Here is an 18,442-nt window from a genome sequence, read left to right as displayed (position 1 = left end):
TGATACACAATTAGGAGATTAGCCCTAACTAAAACCCTAGTAGTTTATGTTGCATGGAGATTTGAATAATGATCACAAATTTATTTTTGTTATAGAAGAAAAAGTTTTCTCCTTTTAATAAAACAAATATCATTTCTCTTTCAAAGTTTGTGCCAAGGATAATACTTGGCAGATTCAGTGTTCACTAAAAAATGTGTCTTTTTTAACAGATGATTGGCTTTCTCATTAACATATAAATATTGTAATTAACTGAGAGTAGAGAAGGTAGAAATAGAATTATTCTGACTCTATATTCTCTTATTATGGGATGTAAGGAAAGTTCTTTTAAATTAAAAATTATTTCATTTATGTTAAGAAAGTTTGTTAGAGCAAAATAATTAACTCATTTGCAAATTATAATTACCTTTGGCTAATCACTTCTAATAGAATAACAAAGAACATGATTATTTCTATTATTTAAAATGAATACAATTCTTTACATTTGTATTCCCTAGATTCTAAATATTTTTAATGTCCTAACTCAAATTTGAAATTTTAATTTTCTTACAATCACAAATCATTCCTGTATTATTTATATACCAAAGCATGTTATAATAATCAACCTATGTAATTTAATTTTGTATTTTAGTCAGAAAAAATATATACTTTGTGGAATTGATGGGGAAAATCTTATAATTGAATAAATTCATTATTATTGTGAAGCAATAATTATTGCTAAATTTAAAATTTCTATTTTCAGCCTCCAGAATTTGAAAAGATTTAAGTATTTATTTTAACAAAGAACAGTTACCAAAGTCACAAGGAAGAAATTACTCAACAGTTGGTACTGTAAGTAGAGTAATCTTCTTTTAAAGAGGTAACAGAAGGAGAGGATTAGATTACCTAATACATATATCAAGTACCCAAAATGACATAATTTAGGTTTATAGCTACCCATCTGAATTTTAGCTCTGCAGGTTTTAATTTATTTATTAATTTCATACTTTCATATATTAATAGCTTCCCTGTGGAGATTTTATATGTAAAAATAAATATATACACATATATGATTTATTTCATGGCCTTCTGCACCATTTGAAATAACTTAGGGAATGGTAATTAAGAAGGAATTTGAGCAGAGAATTCAGGGCAGTAGAAAACATTTTATTCAGTTTTTTTTAAAATAATTCTTCCCAGTGAAGGGAAGAAAATATTTCACTAAATTAGAAATGCTATTTTAGTTTTAGGAATTTAAGTTAAAATGTTACCCATTAGATTAAATTATAGATGGACAGCTATTAAAAAAATCTTTATTTTGGTGACGAATTATACAAGGGAATCACCATGAATTTGAACTAATATCTCAAGAACATTCAGTGAGACACATGAAGAAAATTTCAGTGTTTTAGAACAGAAAGTGAGAAAAGAAAACCACAGACTACTAACACTGCCTAATTTTTCTTTTCTTTTCTTTTTTTTTTTTAAAGCAAACCAGTTTCAGTGGCGTCTGGGTGGCACAGTCAGTTAAGTGTCTGACTGCTGGGTTCAGCTCAGGTCATGATCTCAGGGTCTTAAGATCGAGCCCCACTTCTGGCTCCTTGCTCTGCATGGAGTCTACTTGAGATTCTCTCTCCTGCTCCTTCTGCCCCTCCCATCATGGTTCTCTCTCTAACATAAATAAATCTTTAAAAAAAAAACAAAACAAACAAACGACTTTCACTGATTTCCCCCCACATTTTGCTATTTTTTTTCTGGAAATATGCCATTTAATAAGGCAGCTTTTTAATGAGAGCATCAAACCATCTTAAGTTTTCTTTCCTCCCAGCTACTCATCAAAAGTGAAAGCCTCTTCTGCCTCCACTGAAAAATGAAAATGAGAAGTATTTTGTTTCAATGAAACATTTTTTAGTTTCCTTTAAGACTGAATAAGATTAAGGAATACCTTGTAGGTAAAACTTAATTATAAAAAACATGGGACTTCCAGATAAAAAAAGACTCATGAGTCTATGAAACCATCTATTTATTATATAGATTATTCAATGGATCATGTCTTCCCGATTCCCAAGGGTTATGCATCTAGCAGCTGCAAAGCAAGATGCCAAACTCTGAGTAAACACTTTTTTCCTCCCCAGCAGCAGCCTTTGAATCCTTGCCTGGCTCCTGTCCTCTGGCTTCTTTCCTGGAGGCACTATCGATTGCCAGGAAAAGTTGAGGGCCACAGCTGCCTGTCTTCCTTTAATCATATTCTCCACTGGTCCTTGTTATGCACAAATATTTGTTGGGATGGGGAATCCCTTGAGTGGCAAACTGCTTAAAAGACCATTGTTATATTGCTGCTGTAGGCGGTACAGCCTGCAGCCCAGGACAAGGAGTCCTGGGATCAAGTCTCAGCTCTGAAACTAGACTTCAGGTGACCCCAGCACACTATTTCACTCTCCTGGGTTTCTATTTCTACACTGAGCTTGACTGTAATAAAGGTGTAGAAAGGACACTTTCCACTTAGGTTCCAGGAACAGATGATTTTGGTGGTTTTGATTGCTATGGATTTTATAGTATTGAGAGCTATGCAACTGGGGTGAAGTGATAAGAATCATCTTTCAGAATGTTAACTTTGGTGGCAAGTTGGGTCAAAAAAAATTTTTTTTAACAAGATTTCATTTATTTATTTGACAGAGAGAGAGATTACAAGTAGGCAGAGAGGCTGGCAGAGAGAGGGGGGAAGCAGGTTCCCTGCTGAGCAGAGAGCCCGACCCAAGGCTCGATCCCAGGACCCTGAGATCATGACCTGAACTGAAGACAGAGGCTTAACTCACTGAGCCACACAGGTGCCCGCAAGATTTCATTTTTTAGAGAAAAAGGAGAGAGAGAGAGAACAGGTGAGCATGGGGGAGGGGCAAAGGTAGAGGGTTGCCTCTTCTGTAAAACTCAACATTCAATTTGAAATCCACACCTTGATTAAAATATGTTTATAATCTCTTTAGCCAGTAGAATGTAAGCTTCATGAGGGCAAAGACTGTCTCTTTTTGTTTATCTCTGTAACTTAGGTACTTGGCACCTAATAGGAGATCAATGAATTTGAATGAATGGACAACTTATCAAATAGCTTTGTCAGCATCTCCCTCCTCAAGCTTCCAATTTCCTCTCCCCAGTGCTAAAGATTACTTGGTTTTTTATTTTCAAAAAATGTGGAGAGAATCAGACTTTCCAATCTGCTCTTCTTTCTGCAAGGTTTTCTCTAAAGCCAGCATTGTCCAATAGAAATTACTCTTCGCCACATACATAATGTTAGAACTATTTGTAGCCACGTTAAAAAGTATAACTAAGTGAAATTAATTTTAATTGAGGTATAAATGACAAATACCATTGTATTAGTTTGAAGTGTATTATATAATGATTCAATATTTGTGTTTATTGTTAAATGATCATAGTAAGTCTAGTTACTGTCTGAAATCATACAAAGTTACAAAATTTTAACTTTTGTGATAATAACTTTTAAGATTTACTCTTCTGGCAACTTTCAAACACACATGACAATATTACTGACTATACTCACCCTGCTGTACATTATATCCCCATGACTTATTTATTTTCCAACTGGAAGTTTGTATCTTTTGACCCCCTTCACCCATTTCATCCACTTCTCAACTTCCCTCCCCTCTGGCAACCACCTTTCTGTTCTCTGTATCTATGAGTTTTGTTTGTTCATTTATTTTGTCTTTTAAATTCTACATATAAGTGAAATCATATGGAAATTTGTCTTTCTCTACCTGATCTATTTCACTTAGCCTAATACCTCAAGGTCTAACCATGTTATCACAAATGGCAAGATTTTAACCTTTTTTTATAGTTGAGTAGTATTCTATTGTGCATATATATGTATATGTGTATATACATACATACACACATACACACACACACACAATTCCTCCTTATCTATTCATTCATCAGTGGACTCTTACATTAACCTATTTCCATACCTTGGTTATTAGAAATGATGCTGCAATGAATGTAGGGATGTGTATATCTTTTCAAATGAGTCTTTTCATTTTCTTTGGATAAATACCCAGAAGCAGAATTGCTAGATAATATGGTATTTCAATTTTTAATTTTTTGGTTTTAATTTTTTGATTTTTTGAGGGAAATTTTTTTGAGGAAACTCCGTATTATTTTGCACAGTGGCTGCACCAATTTACATTCCCAGCAACAGCACACAAGTGTCCTCTTTTTTCCACATCCTGGCCAATATCTGTTATTTCTTGTCTTTTTGATAATACCCATTCTGGCAAGTGTGAGGTGATATCTCATTGTTCCCTAATTAGTGACAATGAGCATCTTTTCCTGTGCCTCTTGGTTATCTACATGGTTTCTTTGGGAAAATCTCTATTCACTATTAATCAGACTATTTGTTTTTGTTTTGCTATTGAAGTATATAAGCTCTTTATATATTTTGGATATTAACCCCTTAGTGGATATATGATCTGTAAATATTTTCTCCCACTCACAATAGGTTGTCTTTTCATTTTGTTGATGGCTTCCTTTGGTATGCTTCTGCTTTTTAGTTTGATGTAGTTTCACTTGTTTATTTTTGCTTTTATTGCCTTTGTTTTTGGGGTCAGTTTCAAAAAATCATCACCACAACTGATGTCAAGGAGCTTACCACCTGTCTTCTTCTAGAAGTTTTTTGGTTTTAGGTCTTACATTCAAGTCCATATTTTGAGTTAATTTTTTGTGCATTGTAAGATAGCAGTCTAGTTTCATTCTTTTGTATGTGGGTGTCCAGTTTTCTCAATACCATTTACTGAAGAGACTGTCCTTTCACTATTATGTATTTTTGCCTCTTTCGATGTAAATTAATTGACTACATATGCATGAGTTTAACTTTTCTGGGCTCTCTATTCTATTCCTTTGGTGTTGGTTTTTATATCAATAACATAGTGTTTGATTGCTATAGCTATGTAATATCATTATTTCAAACCAGGAACATGATGCCTTCAGCTTTGTTCTTCTCTCTCAAGATTGTTTTCACTATTCAGGGTCTTTTGCTATCCCATACGAATTTTGGGATTGTTTGTTTTATTTCTGTAAAAAATGCTGGAGAATTGATATTGCATAGGGATTGCATTGAATCTCTAGATTGTTTTGAGTGATATGGACTCTTTACTATAATTTATTCTCTTAATCCATGAGTGTAGAGTATCTGTCCATTTATTTGTGTCTTTAATTTTTTTCATCAGTATCTTATAATCATTAGCATATAGGTATTTCATCTCATTGGTTAATTTTTTCTTAGGAATTTTATTATTTTTGATGCAATTGTAAATGGGATTGTCTTCTTATTATTTTTGATGCAATTGTAAATGGGATTGTCTTCTTAATTTCCTTTTCTGAGAGTTTGTGGTTAGTGTATACAAGCACAACATATATTTGTGTATTGATTATTTGTCCTACAACTTTACTGAATTTGTTTATTCTAACAGTTTTTTGGTGGAATCTTTAGGGTTTTCTATGTATAAGATCATGTCATCCACAACTAGTGACCATTTTACTTCTTCCTTTCCAATATGTATGCCTCTTATTTCTTTTTCTTGTCTAATTGCTCTGGCTAGGATTTTTTTTTTAATATTTTATTTATTTGACAGAGAGAAATCACAACTAGGCGGAGAGAGAGGGGGAAGCAGGCTCCCCGCGGAGCAGAGAGCCCGATGTGGGGCTCGATCCCAGGACCCTGGGATCATGACCTGAGCTGAAGGCAGAGGCTTTAACCCACTGAGCCACCCAGGTGTCCCTGGCTAGGATTTTTGATACTATATTGAATAAATGTGGCAAGAATGGGCATCCTTCTCTTGTTCCTGGTCTTAGATGAAAAGCTTTTAGCTTTCCATGTTGAATATGATGTTAACTATGGGCTTGTCATATATGGCCTTTATTATGTTGATGTATGTTCCCTTTATAGCCACTTTTTTGGAGAGTTTTTATCATAAACAGATGTTGAATTTGGTCAAATACTTTTTCTGCATCTCTTGAGATGGTATGATTTTTTCCCTCATTTTGTTTAATGTAGTGTATAATGTTGATTGATTTGCAAATGCTGGACCATCCTTATATCTCTGGAACAAATTCTACCTCATCATGGTGTATGATTGCTTTAATGTATTGTTGAATCTGGTTTGCTAATATGTTGTTGAGGATTTTTTGCATCAATATTCACTGGAGTATTGGCCGAGGATTTTCCTTTTTTGTGGTGTCTTTGTCTGCTTCTAGTATCACGGTAATCCTAGCTTTGTAAATGAGTTTGGAAGCATTCCCTCTCTTTAATTTTTTGCAAGAGTTTAAGAAGGATATGTATTAAGTCTTCTTAAAATATTTAGTAGAATTTACCAGTAAAATTGTCTTAACCTGAAATTTGGTTTGTAGTAAGATTTTTGATTACTGATTCAATCTTCTTAACTAGTAATTAGTCTATTCAGTTTGTGTATTTCTTCATGATTCAGTCTTTGAGGATTGTATGCTTCTAGGAATTTATCCACACTTCTAAGCTGGTATATAATTGTTCATAGCAGTGTCTTATCATCCCTTTTATTTCTGTGGTATCAGTTGTAACTTCTCTTTTATTTCTGATTTATTTGAGCTCTCTTTTCTTGGTAAGTCTAGCTAAAGGTTTGTCAAATCCATTTATCTTTTCAAAGTACCAGCTTACTAATCTTTCCTTCTGTCTTTTTAGTCTCTACTTCATATTTGTGCTGTTGTTATTTCTTCCGTTCTACTAACTTTGGGCTCTGTTGGTTTTTCTTTTTCTAGTTCCTTTAGGTGTAAAGGTGCACTGTTTGAGATTTTTCTTGTTTTTTTGAGTTAGGTTTGATTTACTGTGAACTTAGAATTCCCTCTTAGAACTGCTTTGCTGTATCCCATAGATTTTAGTATGTTGTCCTTCCATTTTCTTTTGTCTCAATTTTTTTAAAATTTCTTCTTTGATTTCTCCACTGCCCCCTTGGTTTTTCAGTAGATGTTGTTTAATCTTCACATACTCATGATTTTTCCAGTCATTTACTGAGGCTTTGTGGGAGAGTGCAAGGGTCGGGCATGCCTACTGGCTTTAGTGGGGCCGCAAGAAAGTGTAGGGCTTGGGGATGCCCACTGGCTTTAGCAAGGCAGTGGGAGGGGCTGGGGCATGCCTTCTGGCTTTTGAAGAGGAGTGAGGCAGTGCAGGGACTGTGTGCCCCTACCAGCACCAACAAGGTACTGAGAGAGTGCAAAAATGGTGCTTACCAGCATTACCATTTCTGGAGAGAGTCCCAAAAGCTCCTTCAATGCTTTCAGATGGGCAAATGAATCTCCTTCACATATAGTTAGGTGATTTTCAAATTGCTGCTTCTGTGGTGGGCCCTGGAGTGATGAGTCTGGGCATGAGCCTTTTAAGATCAGTATGTTAGTTCCCTGTAGATTTTTAGGTCTCCTGGATGACAGCCCCATTGGTTTTCAAAGACCGATGTTTTAGGAATTCATCTTTATGGTGCAGGTCTCAAGGGTTAGGGTGCCTGATATGGGGCAGAAACCCCTAGCTCCTAAAGAAGTTCTGGATTTGTGAGATCTCTCCTGACTGTAAGTTGCCATGTTGGGGGTGGGGCTTTTGGTAAGCATGGCTTTTCTGTCTACCTGTCTCCATATGGTGCTTTTATAATTTGTTGTGAAGGAGCTGTTCCACAGTCTTCCAGGTCCTTTTCATAGGGAATTGTTCTACAGGTTCAGGGTGTCCGTGGGAGGAGGTGAGTTCAAGATCCTCCTGTGCTGCTATCTTGGACCACCCCCCAAGTCAATTTTAATAATATATTTTAGTTAACCCAATATCCCCAAGATATTTTCATTTTAACATGTAATTAATATAGAAATTATTAATGAGCTCTTATACATTGTTTTCTCATAAACTTCAAATCTGGTGGGTATTTTATATGCACCTCAGTCCAAACTAGTCACATTACTTTTTTCTTTTTTTTTTTAAGATTTTATTTATTTATTTGACAGACATAAATCACAAGTAGGCAGAGAGGCAAGCACAGAGAGGGGGCGGAGGCAGGCTCCCTGCTGAGCAGAGAGCCTCATGTGGGGCTTGATCCCAGGACGCTGGGATCATGACCTGAGCCGAAGGCAGAGGCTTTAACCCACTGAGCCACCCAGGTGCTTCAGACACATTTCAAGTGCTCAATTGCCACTTAGGGCTAGTGGTTACCACACTGACAGCTCAGTTCTGTACCTGTCTTTTCTCTAATCCTCAGGATAAGAATTATATTCTATATAAAGGTAAGCCTCATTGCTCTGCATTATCTTAGTGTCCTCGTGAGAGGCATTATGCCTATAATTTTTGCTTTCTTCCCTAACATCTTTAAATGAGCCCTTTGTTCGGATTGCTTTCTCCGTGAGGGTGTGTTCAGTAGTACTTTACAGCATCAGCAGCATGATGTAGTATTCTTAGTTTTTGCTTTATAAAAAAAACTTTAATATTTTACTCATAGAATCTACTTTCCAAGATATCAATCACCTTTATCATTAGGGTCTTATCCATTTATCTTCATTTTTATTAATAGAGAACAGTCAAATCTGGACATAAATGTCTAAATATTAGCCATTGTTTAAAAGACTAAGAAAAATCAAGGGCAGTATTCAACGTAAATTCTTTCATTAAGAAAGAATTTCATTAAGATTACTAGTCTAAAGCAATTTGTTTATAGTCCACATAGAATTCTTTCGTGGGGATTCTTTTTCATGTGATTACTACTGTAGAATATTATTTTCTTGACCTTCAGCTAGATTAAATTTTACGCATCTTAGTTAAAAATCTTAAATTGTGATATGTTTAAGTAACAGTGTAAACATTTATCTCTGTAACCCATATTCACGCAACAATGAAATTTATTATAAATCACAGAATCTATGCCTAGAAATGTTCAGCAAACACTAATGTAGAATCTAAGGCATATTTAATTCTTCCAAAGAGACAGTAGTTTTATTAAAATCTATTAAAAATTAAAGTGCATGTGATTATTTGAATATTTGTTCTCTGCTATTTTGTTTCAAGATAATAAACTTAATTTTTATTTTTTTCTTTTTTTTTCCCATTTTATTTATTTTTTCAGTGTAACAGTATTCATTCTTTTTGCACAACACCCAGTGCTCCATGCAAAATGTGCCCTCCCCATTACCCACCACCTGTTCCCCCAACCTCCCACCCCTGACCCTTCAAAACCCTCAGGTTGTTTTTCAGAGTCCATAGTCACTTATGGTTCGCCTCCCCTTCCAAATTTTTTTTTTTTTAATAAACATATAATGTATTTTTATCCCCAGGGGTACAGGTCTGTGAATCGCCAGGTTTACACACTTCATAGCACTCACGATAGCACTTACCCTCCCCAATGTCCATAGCCCCCTCCCCCTCTCCCAATCCCACCTCCCAATAAACTTAATTTTTAAAAATATTTTAAAGTACATTAGTCATTCTTGTGTCATATGATGGATTTTGGTCAAAATCTGGTGTATTTTTGAAAATTTGTGAGAAATGTCAGGTAAACACAAAATGAAAGTCATCTAGTAAAAAGTTAAAGAAAATATTTAGCATAAAATGTGAAGAGGATGATGGAGGAATAGAAGATAAGTTCAGGAAAAATAGACTAGTCTGCTAGACTGAGTAAAGACGGAATGTCTTAGGAGAATGAAACTCTTACACATGACCCTGTATATGATGACATAGGATATGAACAATTTAATTGTTTAATTGCACAATATACAAGGTGCTGATCTGCTTTATCACAAGGACTTCTTGACTTTGTGTAGTTTTCCCTTCATTTTAGTTAATTTTATTGCCTTTTGTCACATTCACTTAGTATTCCACATAAGGATGTATTGCTAGATTTTAATTCCCATTTTATCCCATTTTCCCCCCTATTAAATATGATGTTTAGAAGCTAAAGCCCAGGGTCACCTGGGTGGCTCCATCAGTTAAGCATCTGCCCTTGGCTCAGGACATGATTCCAGGGTCCTGGGATGGAGCTCCATGTCAGGCTCCCTGCTTAGAGAGGAGTCTGCTTTTCTCTTTTCCCTCTGCCCCTCCCCTCATGCTCTCTCTCTCTCAATAAATAAATAAAATCTTAAAAAAAAAAAGATAAAGCCCATTTAAATACTTTGTATGAGGGAGAGGGTTTGTTTCCATAAAATGCACAATAACTGGTATATATTTTCTGCAAGAACAAAACACAGATAACAGCCATTGTCATTCCCTTCACTAAAAGGAGACAAGAGCAACAACAGCTACACAAATTGGTATACAAATCCAGACAATGATCTTTGGCAATATTTCAGTGCCATTAAATGGCTTATTGCCTTTTGATTTTACTTTTAAGAATCTATTCTAAGGACATAATCTATATCCTCCTATATTTTTACACAGCACCCGAGGAAACATGAGAGAAGAAAACACAAGAAAGAGAGAGAGAGAGAAACACAAGAGAGGCAGCATGGCCCAGTGGTTGAGGATATGGTCTCTGGAGAGCCAGGGCTCAAATTCTGACTCCACCACTAGGCTAAATTCATGATGTTGAGCAAGTTACTTATATGTTGTGTCTCAGTTTCATCATCTATGATATGAAATAAAAAGATAATCTTTATTTATCGTAGGGTCTTTGTGAGGATTAAATGAGGTAGTAAGTATAAATCACTTCCACTAGGTGAACTCAGTAAGTATTCACTATTACCATCATTACTGTTATAACAGGGCTAAATATAATAGCAAAAATAACACAATAAGAAAAAGGAAGAGCCCCAGTGCTCCATAATATGAGATTGGTTGCATAAACTCTGGTCTATCCACTCAAGGGCAAAGTCATTACATTTCATCACAGTATACACAGTGTAGCACAGGAACTAAGTCCTATAAGCATTCGATGCAATCTGAATTTCATTATGAAAAACAGACAAGATACACACTGGGTAACATTTTAATATCACAAAATTGGAATGTATATTATGGTCAAGGGCCTGTCACAGTTTAACGGGTAGAGTGTAACACATCTCACATTTGATGCAGTTTGTTGTTGGCAGAATGATAACCTTCCAAAGATATGTGTGTCCGAATAGCTAAAATCTGCCAATGCTACCTTCTACAGGAAAATGAACTTTGTAGATGGGATTAAATCAAGGACTTTGAGATGGGGAGATTATCCTGGATTGTCCAAATGAGCCCAATGTAATCACAAGGGGTCTTGCAAGAAGGAGGCAAAGGGATTTAGAGTTGTTAGCAGATATGATGGCAGAAGCAGAGTTTGGGATGATTAGAAGGGCCAGGAGTCAAGGAATGCATGCAACCTCTAGCAGCTGAAAACAGTAAACAACTTCTCCTGAAATCTCTAGAAGGAACCAGGCTTGCTGACACCTTGACTAATTCTACACTTCTGACCTCCAGTGAGACTAATTACACCAGTGAGACTAAATCTGGACTTCTGACCTCTAAACCTGTAAGATAATAAGTATGTATAGTTTTAAGCTCCTAGGTTTGTGGTAATTTGTTACAGCAGCAATAGGAACCTAATATATAGTCAATATATATATTGACTTTTTTCTACTTCTAGGAAATATTAGTACTTTCTGAATACCACCTGACAGCATAAGAGGCAATCAATAAAAGCTACTGACTAAACACTGAATGGAATAGTATACAGCCATCAAAATCATGTTTACAAATGAAAAAAAATGTTATTTAAAAAAAAATAACAGTTTGCATATTGGTGAAATCACAGTTAACTAACTGGGCAAACATCAAATTCTGCATACAAAAATTCCGGTAGAAAATAAATTAAAATAGTAATAGTGATTGTTTCCACATGTTGGCCCTAAAAGCTGACTCTACTTTTTCTTCTTTACATTTCTGCAAATTTTCTATAATGAACAGGTATTGTTTTCATAATAGGAGAAAGCACATCAATTTCACTTAAAAAGCAGACAGCAGTATAATGAGGCACATGAAAAGCAATTTACATAATATTGGTAAATTCAATCTTTTTATGCACCAATGACTCTAATTTAACTCGTAATTCAAAACCTTCAAATTCCTGGGTCTAGCATGTCAGTTACTGTGAAGTCATGACGGGTCTGTGTTTTGAATTTGTCAACCTGGGTCAGCTTTAATAATAGTAAAGCTAAGATTATCATCTTCAAAAATCACCTGCTGACTAGCCACTGTGAGCTACATGGGGATAGCAAGCAGGGTGTCAAGGAGGAAGTGATTTATGTAGAAATTGGCTGTCGATCCAATGGGAAGGAAAAAGGCAAAGGGAAGAAAAGCTCAGGAACCTGTAGAATGATTCTGTTTACTTGAGTGTAGAAAGAAAAAGAGAAATCTTTCTACAACTGTTGCTCTTTGACCTTGGAGAAACCATTCCACCACTCTGAGCGTCAGTGTCTTCCTTTGTGTTATGAGGGCACAGAACAAAACTATCTCTGAGATGAATGCCAAAAAAACCCCTACAACCCACAAAAAACAAGAAACAAACACAAAAATAGGAAACTTTCACTATTGTTCAGTCTCACTTTGTATTCCCACAGGGATTGCTATGCACCGATGCAAACTGGGTCCTCTGCACGGTGCAAATGGCCAATTCCATCATCATCAGATATTTCAGTGTCTTCATTTTTACAGTGTCAGAAAATAGACTGCATGGTGCATTAAAGGCTTCAATAAGTAAGGGGTTATAGCAGGAGCCTGATGTCTGCTTAGTCACTGAAGCCTTGCAGCTTGTCACTTGTCAACTGTTTGAGGAATGCATTCCTGACCCAGGGAAGTTTCCTACTTTCTTCCATGAAAGGAAGCAACTTAGCAAAACTTAAAAAACAGCTTTCCAACTAAATGAAATGCTTGATAATTTCACAATTATTTTGATTTTAAATGAGGATGTCATTTCCAGAATACACATGTGAAATTTTAATGGAAGCTGGAAATCTCAAAGGCTTTTTTCCCCAGAAAATATTGATAGAGTACCTCTTATCTGAAGGAAGCTTTGTTGTTTAATCCAAATCTTAAGGAACTTTTAAGTCAGTAGGAGAGGAATGAATCAGGTTCATAGTTAATTCCAATGTGAAACAGAAAGGTAAATGCCATAGAAAGACATGGATGAATTATAACGGATAGAATTTCAGAGGAGGAAGAGAGATCATGTCCAGCTGTCCAGACAGAGATGGTTCAGGGAAGCTTATGGGACACATGGCATCGAAGGTGTTCAGATCCTGAATTCAAGAACTGGGATAGCAAGAGAGGCTTTGTTGGCGGAGGAAACAGTAAACAAAGTCTTGATGGCATGGAAAATTTGGAGCGTGTACAGAGAAAAGTAAAAAGGGAAATTTGGTGGTATTGTCATCTCCAGGGGGAAGATGTATGGGATAAAGATCAAAATGATCGACAAGACCTAGACTGCCAAGGCCTTGAATGCCAACCTAAGGAGACTGCATTTTAGTCTACAGATAGCTGAGAACCATATAGGACTTTTGAGCAATTATTTAATTGATTAGCTCTCATCTCTCCCTCTTAGAGGGAACAAAAGTAATTCTGTAGTTTAAAATTTATGATAATTTCTCATTCAACAAGTGAACAAAATTCTAATCCACCTTTCTGTACGTCACCTAATGAATTGGAAAAGATTTCAGATTTATAGTTTTGAAACTCTAGGGAGGGAAGATTTCCTCCATTGCCTTACTATTTCTTTGGGGTTGGAAGAGCAGTAGCCCTATGAAGATGTTGGAATGAAAGCTGCACACATGATGGTCCCAGGAATTCCAACTGGCCAGGGCATGGAATGGGACATGAACTTTATCCAGTGCCCTCCCAGCATCCTAATTTCAGGCCTTTTGGACATCAAGGCTTGGCTTTGGATCCTTTAGCACAGCCCCTGGTCTTCCTCCCTGATTGTTCTTGGGAACTGGCACGAAGTCTACATTTTGTACATGAAAAGAGAACCCCAGTTCAGCACAGTGCTCTCTCTGTGGCTGAGTGCATGCGTGTGTGTGTGTGTGTGTGCGCGCGCCCACATGTGCAGGCACGTTCACATATAAACATATAAATATACACACATTACACAAAATGGTGATGGCACACACTGTTATCTTTTTGTCACACCTGCTACATCTTATTGCTATTTTGTAGTGAAAGCTCTATTTTTCCTAAACGGTTGACTGCACGTCCACCATATTGTATTATGAATCCAGCCAATACTCAATTAGTATTTACTGATCAATACATCCAAGCCAAGTCCTGCAGCCTCCAGTACCTGCTGAATTTCCTTCTACGATCAGGTGAGCAGCAGGTCTAACAGGGCAAAAACATTATGGTTTCTATTTCTCTTCAGATCTGTGAGAGGCAAGATAGTTTAGCTTATTTCTTTAAAAGCTCCTGAGATCAGTGAACTTATCACATGAAAGCAATCTATCAATATGCGTGTGTGTGCACGCATGTGTGAAACCTGTCTGCTCCCGACTGCAAAATGCAGAGGTCAGGTGCTGCGTATTAAATACAGGTGGTGTTAGCAAATACACAGAGTTCATCAACCAGCTTGGATTTCATGTGTCATGCCCGACACTTACCTCAATAAAGAAAATGCTGGCTGCTGACGTTGGATGGTGATACATATAGACGGTCACAAGAATGGCTGCTACTATAATGAGGACCAGGATGAGAATTCCAACAACGAGGCCGGCATGAAGGGTGCCCCCTTTCTTCTCGGCTGCGCTGTCATCTGTAGAAGCTGAAAGAACAGCACAGCTGTCAAAACGTTCATGTGTGTGCTTTCAGGTTTGCATTTTCATTAGAGGAGGTGTTTATAGTTTCAATAAAATACCATTAGAACTTTTTCTTTTACTTTCTGTACAACTTTTCCTTTCTGTGACACCAGTTTTAGAAGTCTGATGTTCTTTATTTGGGCAATGAAAAATCCATGCTATTCATGATTAAAAATACATTTATAGCTGTGTTTTAATTTATAGTTCAATAAACAAAATTAACAGCCTTTATTCTAAAAGTACTGTGGAAAATCTAAAACTCTAATTAACTATATAATAAATTTAACTTTGATTTTTCTCATTAAACCACTGCCACTTCTACCTATGGAAAAATTGATTACTGTTTGAACGTTCCTCTCTCATCTTCTTCTGGAAATTTTATACTGCAGAGTTTAATGCTTCTTTTGATGGGCTAGAAAGTCTGTGCATTTTCAGAAAGTCTGTGCATGAGTTCAAAAGCTAATTTTCAAAATCTTTTTTAAACTGAAATGCTCTTTAAAAGAGTAACAGATGGACGCTAAATGACCCTCAGATAGTTTTATCACCATCTCAAGAGAACACACAGACTATCAAAATATTCCACTATGCCACAAACCAATATCATTTGGTCTGACTTACTGAGATGTTTTCCACTGTAACACCCATTTTCACAGAATCAGAAGAAAGAAATTAAATTTCTAAAGTAATAATTACCAACCCAAAGTCAGTCAACCAAATAAAGCTAATCTCTAAAGTTTTCTCTTGTTCTAAAATTCTGCAATCTTTGATGACTACTCAGGTATTTAAAGATCTTAAATTATATGTAGCAGGTAAGTGTTTATGTGCATACTATGACTGATTATTTTGAACCATTAGAAAAACTGCTTAATATTCATAATAGTTCTACAGCAGTAGATTCCTAATCTTTTTATTTAAGATTTTTAAATTTATTATTTATTTGACAGGCAGAGATCACAAGTAGGCAGAGAGGCAGAGAGAGAGGAGGAAGCATACTCCCTGCTCCCTGCTGAGCAGAGAGCCTAATGCGGGGCTCGATCCCAGCATCCTGGGATCATGACCTGAGCTGAAGGCAGAGGCTTTAACCCACTAACCCAGGTGCCCCTAGATTCCTAATCTTTTCATTACTAATTTGCATCTTTGTTTTAAACATTATTTTTGTCTATTGAACCTCATTTAGTAAGAACTGATTTATTTCTCTTATTTTAGATTTTTTTGCTAATAAAAAGCAAACATGACTCCCTCTCAGAATGTGTGGTCAACGTGAAGTAAGAGAATTCCAGATAAAGCAAAGAAACATGACTTCCCTGTTCTTCCTGTCCACCCTTTAAATTTTTGTTGTTATTGTTTGTTTATTATCTGCTTGAGACCCTTGGTAGGTGTTTGGTAATTCTTCTCCAAATCTAATAAACCTCAATATCCTAAAGCTTTCCCTTACATAACTAAAATTCATTGTTGAAAGAAAATACAATTTAAACAGTAATTCATTATATAAAAATTCACTCACAGAGAGGATTTTGGGAAGAAGGAAGAGTATGAATATCAGGGTTCTGTCTCCCTTTGTCGACAATAAGTCCACTGGCAGAATGTGTCTGACAACTATCTTGGCACTCTGGACTCTATCAAAGCCTTGCAACTTTCAGGAGAAAGGCTTAGACAGCAAACTGTGGTTAATTTCAGTTTCAGCTCTTAGCACAGTAGTGGCTACCCATCCTCCACCCCTCAGTCATGTGGCAGGCAGCTGCACATGTGTTCCTGAAGTAGCATGCAGGAACCAGGGCAGGCAAAAAGCACCCTGTCCTCCAGAGATCAGGGATCTGTGTTCTGACCACTGGTGCTTCTCATCACAGAGGCACAAAGATGTAGCCATTGGTTTCTTGTACCTTCCTCCATTGTTGCAAACCCTTCCCCCTTTGGCTGAAGTAATTTCCAAGGGATTTAGAAAGCCAGGGCTCTCTTCACCCTCCTCCACTTCATTTTTCTCTTTTTCCACTTTTGGGAGCTAGACAGTAAAGACTAGGACATTCAAAAACAACTGCATGTATGGGGGAAAATGAGGCAGTGAGGGCACATGCCTAGGAAATGACTCAGAAAAGACCTGAAAAGACATTAAGATCACACCTCAGGCTGATCCTCAGCTAGAGACAGTCTGCAACAACAATAACAACATATAAGACAATCAACAATAAACAAAAATAATGTCAAAAAGCAGCAAGCTATGGGGAAGGGGAGGGGGAGAATCTGATTTCCAGAGTTACCACATTATTAGATTCAAATGTCCAGTTTTTAGCAAAATTCACAAAACACGGAAAGAAACAAGAAAGTATGGTTCACTCAAAGGAAAAAAAAAAACAACAGAAACCGTTCCTGAAAAAGAACTGACAGCAGTATAACAGAGTTTAAAATAATTGTCTTGAAGATGCTCAAAGAACCAAAAGAAGATGGGGAGAGAGTCAAGAAAACAATGTGTGAACAAAATGAAATATCAACACAGAGATAGAAAACTAAAAAAAGCAGAAATAATTTCTGGAGCTGAACATATACAGTAACTGAAATGAAAAATTCACCAGAGGGATTCAAAGGCAGAATGGAGCAGGCAGAACAAAGAACCAGTGGACTTGGAAGACAGGACAGTGGAAATCACTGACTTTGAGGGACAGAAAGAAAAAGAGTTGAGGGGCCATCGAGTAGATCAACATGCACACTGCAGGAGTCCAGAAAGGAGGGACAGAGAGGGGGCAGAGAGAATATTTTAAGAAATAGTGGCCCCAAACTCCCCAGATTTGATAAAAGACATGAATATAAACATCCAAGAAGCTCAAGGAACTCCAGTCAGATGAACTCAAAAAAACCCACACCGAGATTCATTATGACCAAAATTTTGAAAATCAAAGTCAAAGAGAGAATCCCTAAGATAACAAAAAAGAAAAGAGTGAGGAAGGAGCAAAATGGTGGACAAGTAGGAGCCCTAAATATCATCAGGTCCCAGGAGTTCAGCTCGATAGTTATCAAACCATTTTGAACATCTACAAACTCAATAGGAGACAGAAAAAAAAAAAAAAAGCAACAATTCTAGGATCAGAAAAGCAACCATGTTCTGGAAGGTAGGACATGCGGAAAAGTGAATCTGAGGTGATAGGTGGGAAGAGAGACCGTGGAGGGAGGGGCCGGCTCCTGGCAAGTAAGAGAGCACTGGAGCACAAAATTGGAACGTTTAGAAGTCTGCTCCACTGAGGGAAGTTGCTTCCAAGGCTAAACGGATGATGGAGCCTCCCAGTGTAGTCTCAGGACCCGCAGGAACACAGAAAGACCAGGGGTATCTGTGTGTGGCAGAGCTGCCATGTATCAGAGCAGAGAAGCTGGCTGCAGAGACAGAGCTGAGCAGGGGGCTCTCAGCTTCGGGTTACCTTAAACCATGATCCAAGGCACAGTCGTGCCACTGCTTTTCCAGCAGGGATCCCACAAGTGGCAAATCTGGACAGATCCCCTTCCCCTTCCTCCTCCGGGAGGAGTGGCACGGGAGCACACTGCAGGAATCTTCTGGGTTTGGAGACTCCAAACGGGGCCATGCGACAGAGATAGAAATGCTTGGTCACAGGCCTGCTGAGCTCAGAGCACAGCCAGAGACCAGGGAGATGGGAGGGATTGACTGCTTTTC

General features: G+C 37.1%; 1 protein-coding gene across 2 annotated transcripts in view; it reads right to left on the bottom strand.

The window, feature by feature from the left end:
- PLXDC2 (plexin domain containing 2) overlaps window positions 1–18,442 on the bottom strand; it is a 470,012-nt gene that overhangs the window by 38,602 nt on the left and 412,968 nt on the right. For both annotated transcript variants that reach the window (XM_046011960.1, XM_046011961.1), the window contains exon 13: window positions 14,593–14,753. In XM_046011960.1, coding sequence (XP_045867916.1) covers window positions 14,593–14,753 — 161 coding nt within the window. The remainder of the gene's footprint in view (window positions 1–14,592; window positions 14,754–18,442) is intronic.

Source organism: Meles meles, chromosome 7 (assembly GCF_922984935.1).
Source record: "Meles meles chromosome 7, mMelMel3.1 paternal haplotype, whole genome shotgun sequence".
Taxonomy (NCBI): domain Eukaryota; kingdom Metazoa; phylum Chordata; class Mammalia; order Carnivora; family Mustelidae; genus Meles; species Meles meles.
Note: the sequence above shows the minus strand (reverse complement) of the source record. Positions and strands in the feature narration are given on the sequence as shown.